General features: G+C 33.3%; 1 protein-coding gene across 2 annotated transcripts; it reads left to right on the forward strand.

Annotated features, from left to right (window-relative positions):
* The first annotated feature begins 258 nt into the window (after positions 1–258).
* LOC122578612 (probable protein phosphatase 2C 57) lies at positions 259–7050 on the forward strand. Of its 2 annotated transcripts, none has more exons than XM_043750606.1 (4): positions 259–674; positions 2175–2381; positions 5133–5344; positions 6200–7050. In XM_043750606.1, the coding sequence occupies exons 1-4, from the start codon at positions 495–497 to the stop codon at positions 6762–6764; spliced, it is 1164 nt and encodes a 387-aa protein (XP_043606541.1). In that variant the 5' UTR covers positions 259–494; the 3' UTR covers positions 6765–7050. The 2 variants fall into 2 exon arrangements, with proteins under 2 accessions (XP_043606541.1, XP_043606542.1); XM_043750607.1 differs by having other exon boundaries at positions 259–656.
* Positions 7051–11607: the final 4557 nt, after the last annotated feature.

Here is an 11607-nt window from a genome sequence, read left to right on the forward strand (position 1 = left end):
ATTTACGAAAATGTATTTAATAAAAATACATTCTAATTTAGCGAATACTTTCATTTTTTTTTTTTCTTCCTGTTAACGAAAAAAATTACTGTATTTACCAATTACCAATGGAGATGATGACATAGCACCTGTTTATTTATTATTTTTATTTTTACTAGAAGTAAGAAAGAACAGGTGGTAAAGGTAAGAAATAGACACGTGTTAAATAAAAATTAAATACGGCGTGGTTCCGACGGCAATTAGCAAAATCGTGTCGTAGTCGGAGTCTCCACCACATACAGACATCACAGAGATCCTTCACTTTGTTTCTGCATTTTACAATTAACAATTTAATAACCAAAAAACATTAATAAATATTTAAATAATCCTCTTTAAAAATAAATAATTTAATAAAAAAAAATCCTAGGAGCTATATCTGATAGGTGAGGTAGCTAGGGTTTTTTTAATTATTTTGAAAAGATATATAATAAAAAAGGGGCAAGTGATGATTGAGGATGACAATGGAAGGCATTACAAGTAAAAAAGTTGTGATTTTTGATAATAATAATAATAATAATAAAAATGGAAATGGAAATGGAAATTCCACATCAGCAGCAGCATCAACATCATCATCTGGTGGTGATGGGAAACCTCCAAAATCTGTTAATAAATCTCTTGTGCGTCACCCTTCTCTCGTAAGTATATATATATATATATATTGAGTTCATTAAATGCTTGTTAATATGTGTCTTGGGGGATTTATTATCATGATTGCATCTTGTTTTATGAATATGAATGAATGAGTTTTGAATTATAGATATAGATATATAGATATAGATATAGATAGATATAGATGGATATAGATAAGTAGGGTTGAATCAAGTGAAAAATTTCTTGTCATTATAGATAGAGGTTAAAGTTTCGATCTTTACTTCATACAAAATGGCATTCTGGAACAATAAATAGGGGTAAGACTGTCTATATCTGACCTCTCCCATCTTTCATGGAAGACGAGATTGGGTACGGTTTGTTACTATTTTGATATAGATAGGTGGATTCTTTAGAATTTAAAATTAGATCCCCCCCTTTATTCCTCGCCCCCACCTTAAGTCCTTAACTAAAATAAAGGTTACACATTTTAATGATGATAGGATGAATGCTTTTCGTAATAAGTGAAGTTGTTGTACATCATTACGAGTATGTTGTTTTATTTAGTAAATGTATATTTATCATTGTATTATTATCTTATACTGTATCTATTTTTCTGTGGTACTGCAAATTGGAACCATGGAGGCATGGATATGATTGTTCGTTTATATAATTTCCCATTTTCAACTACCCTAATTTCCTATTTTTTTTCATGCATCTCTATTTATGAGGAGATAAGCAAAACCTCGTAGCTCACTTACCATTTGAGAATCGCTTTGAAATACAGGTGAGTAGGTGACAAAATTTCTTAAAGAAGCTATATGGTGTGGTCTTGATATGCATGTAATGAATGATACTACTGTAATTGACTTTTAATTCATTATCGTGATCAATTTCCTAGCAACTGCGTCAGACCAGACTTTAACTTTCTATTGAATTTTTTTTTTTACCAAGTTATTTCTCTTTATTTATGGGTGTGGGCAGTTATGGCTTCTCCTATGGAAGCTTTAATATTTTATATTCTTCTATCAAGACTCAAGAGCACTCCTAAATCTCCTGTGAATTACCTTATATTAATCTTTAAAAGTTTCCAAAATTTTCTTATAGCTCGCTTGCTAAGAAAGATGTCATATTTTGAACATTCTAGGAAAATTATGTTAGGAAACTTACACTTATTATATGGCATTTCGGAGAATGATAATAGCACACTGATAACCGTCTTGTACTACCGTTGTTTGTTTTTAATGATTAGAATTGTTAGGTGATTCATATTCCGTTGTTTTCATGGTTAAATATCTACAACTTTAGCTGCACAAATATATAAGCATGCACTAGATTGACAATGACAATGTTTCAGAATTTCAGATCCTGTATTTATGATCATGATTTGATTCGGAATGCAACTTTATCTGTCTTCAAGGTTAAAAGTTATATGTTGGATGGTGCTGTCAAGTTTGTTATTGTTACGTTTAGTATTTAATGGTTTTGTTCTTAGTTTTTAGTCATTGGGTAATTCTGTATATGGATGTTGACCAGAAGTTATATAGGTGAGGAGAAGGATATCAGAGGCATCTGTTGAACCAATAATTAATCCTGATGATTGTAAATCTGGGTTCTTACCGCTACTACGGTCAGGAGCATGGGCAGACATAGGCTTCCGTGGGAGCATGGAGGATGTATATATTTGTGCGGATAGCTACGTGCATGACTATGGTGGAAAGAATCCAATTGAAGGACCTGGTGCCTTTTATGCGGTATGTTTTTTTATCATGGCTTGTACCATCTCTTTAAATTTTGGTTACTACCGTGAGTGGTGGACTGGTGGTTATATGATGAGAAAGTGACACTATAGCTGGACTGGAGCATTCACGTTTACATAATAAATTGATTAATTGATTGGTTTACCTGCTGCTTTTCTATGATGTTGTCAATTAGAGCAATAAATACCGGTGCTTTTGTCACATGATTGTTAGGTGCAACAAGTGGTTTGAAATGCAAATGCAAAAGTGATTTATGTTATACACATGTTTTACTGTATCAATTTGTGGTTGTTTCTCTAATGCTAGAAACAACTGCATAATATTAACATTAAATTTTGTGTTGCAGTGTAGTCCGAAAGCTTCTCATTGTGTCTGTAGTCTCTATGTTCTCTTGATATTGATGCATCTGCATTCTTGCAATGTGGGATGATCATATCAAGTGTTGCAGCAGGACATATCGGTCTTAATGAAAAGAAATGAAAAGCTTAGGTGATATTAGTTTAGCTCAAAATGCTTTTGATCGTTAGCTAGATTTAGCTTCCCAAAACATTTCATTAGAACCAACGGATCTTCAGAGTTAGTTTTTGTATATAGCATAGTTGTCAAAAGCGAAGGCGATGTCAAAGCGCAAAGACCTCAAATAGGGCGAAGGCGAGAGGCACAAAAAAAAGCGCACGCCCGGGAAAAAAAAAGCGCACTAAGTAAATAATTATAAAATATTTATATATAGTGAAAACTAATAGTAAAAGAAAAATCAAATGTCATTTATAAAATCAAATATCATTCAAAAAATACAAACTTTTCAACCAAAAACTTCAAATTATTAGACTATGGTCACTACTTTGTGTCTTCATTTTATATTTTCTATCTCTTCTTTTATCTTCTTAAACAACTATGGTCACTCATTTTGGCCGGAAAACATTAGATCTAGCCACGATTGGGCCGGATATTGAATGATTTAGTCGAATGTTGACCCATTTAACCAATTTGATCGCCGTTGACTACCAGAGTTGACCGTTGTTGATCGTCTTTTTCATGGTCGTCTTGGGCCTAAGGTTTCAGGCGTTGGAGGTGCGCCTCGCCCGCCTTTTGCGCCTAGGCGCAAGAGGCGCTCGCCTTTGACAACACTGGTATATAGTAAACTTGGAAGTGTTTTGCTCTTTCAGGTTTCAATTCTTTTGGACCAAACATAATTGATGCGCATGTCAAAATATGACTACTGAATAATTCACCTCTGTAGTGATGTTCATTTTGTCGCGTGATTGGAAACTTTGATCAATGTTTTTCCAAGAGTTGCTAAACAATTGTTGGTTATGCTACAAAATTTCTATGTACTTTCATACCAGCCCTTTTGAACTGTTAAAGTTTGTTTTCTAGTTCGCTTGTTGTCTAAAGATTGTTTAGTTTTTGGAGTCTGTGGTTTTGGACACATTAACCAGCCTCTCGTTGTAGCATGGTATGTACTGCTGTCGGTGATGGTGATTGTGAAGAAAATTGGTAATATAGAGCAACAAACACAATATTTATACACACAAACACAAACACAAAGAAATTGAAAAAATGCTTTTGGGGTGATATAGTTATCTAAATATCAATACAAAAAAGGGTTGGTCATTATGTTTTGGGAGGGGTATTGTATAAGAATCTATGGCTCTAATCCCATTAATAGTGGTCTGGGTTATGGAACCCTGAAAAGCTGTCTTCTACGAAGCTGGGTAGATGCAATTAAAATGGCAGAGAAGTTCTAAGAGGACTAGAGGATGTTTAGAATATTCATATTGTATCAACATTTTTCTTAGGGTCTCAGAGGCTGAATTCCTATTATCTATTGTTTAGTCGGAAAAGTTACGTATCACAGGATATTCAGTTACATAGGTGTCCAAACTTCAATCATTTTAAGAAGTGAACTCAAGTGGATAAATAAGCTGATAATGTTGCGACTAATAATTGATTTGTCTTTGCTTCTCATCATCTCACATATATTTAAGTATTAAAAAAAAAAAAAGTGTGGTGCAAAAACAACGGCAGAATGTAATATTTTGATTTAATGATGAGCGTATGTCATACATGACTACCCAGGCTGTTACTTTTTTTGTCCAAATTGTCATTAGATATGCTTTTCTTCCATTTCTCTTTTTATTATGTTCTTTTGGTTTTGCTCTTTTTTATATTCATTTTATTTACTTGAAGAGTCAAGGAACCATATATAGTAGGATTGGCAGTATAAAGTATACACACCACGTGGATTTTTTTTTTCTCTTTGGATGTAGAGATGGCAACTCTGAAAGGGTCCGTTTCTTTTTTTAGTCATTAAGTGCTGAGTGTATTAAGTGGCTGTATACATAAATAATGTCTGTATGTATTAAGTAAAAACATAGGTAATTGACGGTTATTTTTATTAAGTCAAAAAAGAAACATGAAATTTGATTGAATGATTAAGTTCTTAATTATCAAGTTTATTTAGTAGAAAGTATGGGTTATTTTTCCCTTCTAATGGGTCAGATGGGTCTATCATAAGTTATAACCATTGCTAAAAGGGAACAAAGTAAAATGGTTGAATACGTCAAATGTTAAAACCAAGTTGTATCTATGTTGCATAAAGTTTTCGACATTATTTAACATACAAATTTAGATTATGATATATTGGGTCATCATGACCATTTCACCACTACAAATATGAACCATTTCGTGTTGAAGATGCAACCCAACCATCTAACTTTGTTTTGATACTAATGGTTTTTACAGGTTTTCGATGGACACGGAGGAAAACATGCAGCTGACTTTGCATGCCACCATCTACCAAGATTTATCTTTGAGGATGATGACTTCCCTATGGAGATAGAGAGGGTGATTGCATCTGCATTTGCTCAGACTGACAATTCTTTTGCTGAAGCTTGCACTTTGGATGCTGATCTTGCATCTGGTACAACTGCATTGGCAGCTCTTGTTATTGGGAGGTACGTTTCTTTTACAAGTTGATAATTTTCTGATTACTCTACTATATAGCATATAGTTTCTTTATGAATAGTTATATCCACTTGGGTCGGCAAGTTTTCTATCTTAGATAGACATTGTAAATGGGTAGAACCTTGATCCCTTTTACCTATTAAAGGTTTGATCTAGATTAATTATGTCTCCAACTGTCCAACAAGTTAAATGGGTAAATGTACAAAAACCTTGGTAAAAATAGAAATGGGTGAATATCACTAATGTGTTCTTCAGTTTATTTCTAAAGGAAAAGAAAAGAAGAGAAGGGGATGGAAGAGAAATTGGGAGGAGTATACTTTCTTGTCTTCCCAATCACCCCCAAAGTGGAAGGGAAGGTTTTAAGTAAAAACTAATAAATCTGCCATCCCCTTTCTTTGTTTTCCTTTTTTATTCTGTCTTTAAAAAAACCTCATGAAAACAAAAATATATATTAACATCTTTCCTATTCAAATGGTTACAACATCTTAAATCACAATATTAAGCTTATTATCTTATTTTTATTGTTTTGTCAATCATCTGTTATACATGGAGCAATTTTATAGGATTCAAAAAATGTGGCAGGTCAATTCAACCTAACTTTTGTTTTTTAACTGCTTAAATGACCTGCCTGAACAAACCATTTTGCCACCTATTTGATGCCATGAACCAGAAAATGTGACTATTTTTGTATATGTTTAAAGGAGCTCATATACGTCTGCACCCATAACAAATTAGCCTCCTTGGGCGGATACCTCCTTTTGCTTACGGGGTATTTGCAGCCATTTCCATCTAGTGTCAAGTAGACATGAATAGCTGCCCTAACACATATATATGCATGTCTGCAGCTCTTTGGTTGTGGCAAATGCTGGTGACTGTCGAGCAGTTTTATGCCGCCGTGGTAAAGCAATTGACATGTCTAGGGACCACAAACCCATCTGCATTAGAGAAAAAAAGCGTATAGAAGCTTCTGGAGGATATGTTTATGATGGGTATCTCAATGGGCAACTTAATGTTGCTCGTGCTATTGGAGACTGGCACATGGATGGACTCAAGAACCAAGATGGCGGCCCCCTCAGTTCTGAACCTGAGTTCATGACCACAAAACTGACTGAAGAGGATGAGTTCCTCATCATTGGCTGTGATGGAATATGGGACGTTTTCATGAGTCAAAATGCAGTTGACTTTGCCAGAAGAAAACTGCAAGAACACAATGATCCAGTTTTATGTTGCAAAGAATTAGTCGATGAGGCACTCAAAAGAAGAAGTGGAGATAATTTATCTGCTGTTGTGGTTTGCTTTCAATCTCGACCGCCCCCGAATTTGATTGCTCCACGGGGGAGAGTACAGAGGAGTGTATCTGCTGAGGGGTTGAAGGAGTTGCAGAGCTTTTTGGATGGTTTGGAAACTTAAAGATGGTATTTCTTTCTGTCCGTTCGTCTCTTTCTCTGTGTTTTGTTTCTCCAGGGGTCGTGTTTCAGTTTTGTTAATTATACAGTTTTATTTTTAATTAGATGTTGAGAGAGAATTAATTGAACTGTAACATATGCGGCCAACATAGTTTTACCGGAGTTTTGATGTTCTATTCTTGGTTTCAATCTAGTTGAAAGATTAATGCTGTCTGTTTTGTAGCTTGAATGTTGTTGACTAATAGTTACATTGATCTTTAAAATACTTAAGATGTATGGTTGCTTTTGTAGTTTTTAACTTTTACTTGCATAGTATTGGGTATAGAACAGTGCTTGAAGTTCTCCATATCTAACCATATAGATTCCTGCTTAAAACCGAAATCATGCAAAATATATCTTTGTGGATTGTTGGTCTTGATTTGAAGGTTGATGATATATGTTGCACTTATTAGTCTGAAACCAATGTTTTCAAAACCAAATCAGACTTTGAACCGGGTTCGATTCAATCTAGTTTAATTGGCCAAATGGACTCAAAAGAACCAGACCCCTTCAAATACAAACTATGAAGTTAAAAACATATGGGTAATGATACATAAGTCAAAACATTACCATGTGTCTTGATTTTCTTTCTAAATTTGTTTAGGCATATGAATTTTAGTTGGATTCATTTGTTTTTACTCAAAAAGGTTTGGAAGGCATCTTTATGTATGTGGGCACACAACCATATTTTGAAAGGGTTTAGTATCTAGAGTAAAAGAAAATTTTATACTTTTACTATTGTATGAATGTAACTTATATATGGTGTATTGTAGGAAGAAACTTTTGAAAATTGTTCAAATAATATAAATTGTATACGTGGCAAATGATATGAGCTGCCATGTGTAAATTTCTGATTCGTGCATATAAAAATGTTACATTATTTGAACAGTTTTACAAAGTTTCTTTCTACAATGCACCAAATGTAAGTTTCATTCATACAATAGGAAATGTGTAAAAGTTCCTTACGCTTTCGGATACTAAACCTATTTTGAATACCGTTTGTTTATTAAAAGGGCATATGATAGGTACTGCGTCAATACTTAAGTTTGGGTATTGTTCCTCTCACATACAGGCTCAGTTTTTATATTTAATAAACTTCATGGGAGAAATTCGATTCTTTTTTCTTCACAAATTGTGAAGGAAAAAAAAAACTTTGGTAGTATTATATTTTTTAGCTTACAAAACAAATAGTATTATATTTTCACTTCTGAAACATCAGGCAACAGTTCTCAAAAAAAAATGGTATGAGATTATATGCACGCTATACCTCCGACAAGTAAATGCTTTATAATATAGTAAAAGATAAGATTATTAGTCTTATTTTTCAACAGAAATATCCAATCACATAATTGATTTTAGCTATTGGATTGTACCATCAGTGCATATTCATTTTAGAACATAATTTTAAGTTTCTTTTGTTAGTACCAACTCGTGTTTCATACGTGGTATATTTGTAATATGTTACATACTACAAATCAAATAATTTTTTTTCGAACGTTCAGTCGGTATGCGACATCAGGGAAACCTCATCGTATAATGGTGAATCCTTACACGTACCTTAGACAACTAGATGTTGACCATGGACCGTTACAAATATTCGGAGAAAAAAATACCAAGACTTGTCATCCCTAAGGATCGAACTCAAGACCTTAAGTAAAACTTGGAATGCCTCTAACCAGTTAGACTAGTCATCATTGGCTACAAATCAAATAATTGATATGTCAAATTCCCAAGAGGGCCATGGCCATAAACAAAAATAAATGCTTTTAGAAAAGTGCTTTAATGAATATGCAAATGCAATTAAACCATCTACTATGTACTTTAAAGTCGCACCTTTTAGAGAGAAAAAGTAGTATACAAATACACATTAACATTAAAAATAGCTTGTTCTAAGTTTGAGAATTCTGATTTCTATTTGTTAATTTGGTCAAGTCAAATGGAAGTTGTATATTAATATGTGATTAATAGTATCTTAAGTGCATATCTATATTTTGAAGTGCCGTTCTAAAACAATTTAAAAAAATAAAAATATTATTATTATTATTATTATTATTATTATTATTATTATTATTATTATTATTATTATTATTAAGTATATAAACTTAAAAATCATCTGCAATATTCATTCGGGTGTGTTACGGCCTAGGTGCACATCTTAATTCTAAAATAAACACCTCTTGTAACCCGTATAGAATTCCCAATTTTTCATGAGCGACATTCCCTAGCCCTTGTATCATTCATAAATCCTATATGGTTATACGTCACACATATAAATACTATATCATGCCAATGGGTTTGTGGACATTGGTAAGGTATTTGATATTAGGAAATCCATCAGGGTTCGAATCTCACTTCCTATATTTGTAGGAGTAGATTATTAGGGGGTTTTCGAGAGTCCTGAATATTATCCCAAGCATGCGTGGTTCGCGCACCGCATACAACACAATTAGATGTCATTGTGGTGTTTCGAATGCTAACTGTTAACTATTAACTACTAACTCGCTCTTCAAAAAAAAATGTTATATCATTATACCGTCATGCATATGCCTATACGTAACGTATAGGCATATTGACGAGTGGTTGATTTGATTGAAGTTGTGAGGCGATCTCTCTGGAAAAAAAAATGCTTATAGATAATTAAAGCCTCATTTGCATTCGTATAATCACTCAAATTGCATTTGCTTAAAGACTTTTAAAGTGTAAAAGAAACAATTACAAATTGGGGAAAGCTTGCATATTGTTTATAGTATTTAATTAGATACAGCAAAGGTGAAAATCGTGGAGGGGGGGAGGGGGGGCTGGGTATTTAATCACGTTCCAAAAATTAAAGAAGATGAATGTGAGAGCAGTATATATACTGCTAACATCATTTAGTATTTTCCCTTACAAATTTACAATCAACTCGTCTTTCAACTCTCGGTCATATGGACGTTATAATTGTGGAGGATCTATTATGGACCTCTACGTAGCTTGTAGGTCCAAAAGTTCATTATTTGAGTGCAGGAAAGAAGTGATCGATTTGATTGATCAAAGGGTGCTGGCGGTGGTTTTGGCCGCAATAAAAACTTTTTTTTTTTTATAGCCTACAGACTCAGCTTTTATAATTCATTAAAAGTCATTGTTGTTGATCACAAAGCTTTAATTTCTTAATGGTTCCCCTTTCTTTGAAAAACGAGTGAAAAGTAAGATCTAATGTCGAAGGCGCAAAAATCCGAAACTTTTACATATGTTAAACAGCACCATCCAAAACGAGATTTACATGTCTTAAACAATGATGAATTGCTAAGAATCTGTCCAAAAAATGTACTGATATCTTTTTTTTTTTTTTTTTCGAACATTCAGTCGGTATATGAATATACGACATTGGGGAAACCTCACTGTATAATGGTGAAACGTTGCACGTAGTCAAGACCCATAAGGTTTTGTCTTCCTTAAAGATTGAATTCAAAAACTTGGGTAAAATCTACTGGTATCTTTTTAAAGATTTTTTTTTATGACTTTACTTTAAGACTTACACTGTATTCTTGATTTTTTTTTTTTTAAGGAAAAGGAAGAAAAAGATAAAAAATTTTACCTTTTTGCATTCTTGAGATTTTTTTGTAATGGAAAAGAAAGTGTAAGAAAGGAAAAGTTAAGGCTTTTTCCTCCAAAAACTTTCTAGCCATTTTTTGCCAGATTTGAATGGAAAACTTCTATGATTGTCTTCTCACCCTTCAAGCCACCCTCAGTTTGGACTCCCCATTCGATCTTAATCATCACTCATCAGGTATCAATTCTTTTCAGTAATTAATTCTTGATTGAAAGGGTTTATTAGAACTTTAACTCTAGACTCCTTCGATCTGCGATCATTAGGTATGATTTTTTCTTGATCTTGCCATCGTGATATTATTCAATACTAATGAATGAATTGAAGTCGGTGATATTACCATCGTGAAAGCAGACTTCTTGTTGTGGTGATGATGATGATTCCATTTTATTAATTTTTAATTTATTATAATTAGTATTGAATAATAGGAAAGAAAGAAAGAAACCCTAGAAAGAAAGAAACCTGATGATGATGATGATTCCTGTCGGTGGTGGTGTGTGGATGATTTTAAAATATCAAAATTATATAATTTTTTCTTTTGGTTTCTTTTGAACTCAAGAATGCTTTTTTCTTATATAATTTTTCATCTTTTCTTTCCCTATCCAATTTTCTCCTTTCTTTTCTTTTAATAAAAACTCAAGAATAAGTAACTAAACCTATGAATCAATTACTTTTTGTAGTTCACTCTGATCTCATGCTTTTCAGCTCAACGGAAGTTAAGGTCGGGTATTTGGTCTAGCATTAATCTTGTCTTTTGAAGTATAGTACTTGGAGCTTTTGAAAGTGTCATGCTGTTTTCAACCTAGTTTGCAATGGGCGTTTCATATGGCGTACCGTATAGTATGCCATGAACAACTACAAGTCTACAACAAATCTGTAAATTTTGGCGCAGCATACTATTTTGAACATGAGATTCATGTCAAGGAGTGTAACTCCTGGTATAATGTAACTTCTGATGTGTAAATATATGCCACGTTGTGTTATGATCTGTATTTCATGTGCTATGCGTGTATACCAGTATACCACTGCCGTGCCTCGTGTTTCCGCTTTAACGGGGTGTGACAAGTCACCTGTGCAAATTGCAGACAAAAAATTAATATCCAATGTATATATAAATTTCAAGATTTTCACCCAAAATAATTAAATCTTATTTGGAGGGATTCTTACATGTTGATTAACCATGGGGAAAGTAAAGAGGAAGTTAGTGGAAGTAATTTTACAC

Source organism: Erigeron canadensis, chromosome 8, assembly GCF_010389155.1.
Source record: "Erigeron canadensis isolate Cc75 chromosome 8, C_canadensis_v1, whole genome shotgun sequence".
NCBI lineage: Eukaryota > Viridiplantae > Streptophyta > Magnoliopsida > Asterales > Asteraceae > Erigeron > Erigeron canadensis.

What these genes read in the sequence shown, in the direction of transcription:
- LOC122578612 (XM_043750606.1), top strand. Translation starts at nt 495, where the DNA reads ATGACAATGGAAGGCATTACAAGTAAAAAAGTTGTGATTTTTGATAAT. An exon ending in TTGTGCGTCACCCTTCTCTC is followed by an intron (nt 675 to 2,174) that starts GTAAGTATATAT and finishes GAAGTTATATAG; the next exon opens with GTGAGGAGAAGGATATCAGA. An exon ending in GACCTGGTGCCTTTTATGCG is followed by an intron (nt 2,382 to 5,132) that starts GTATGTTTTTTT and finishes TGGTTTTTACAG; the next exon opens with GTTTTCGATGGACACGGAGG.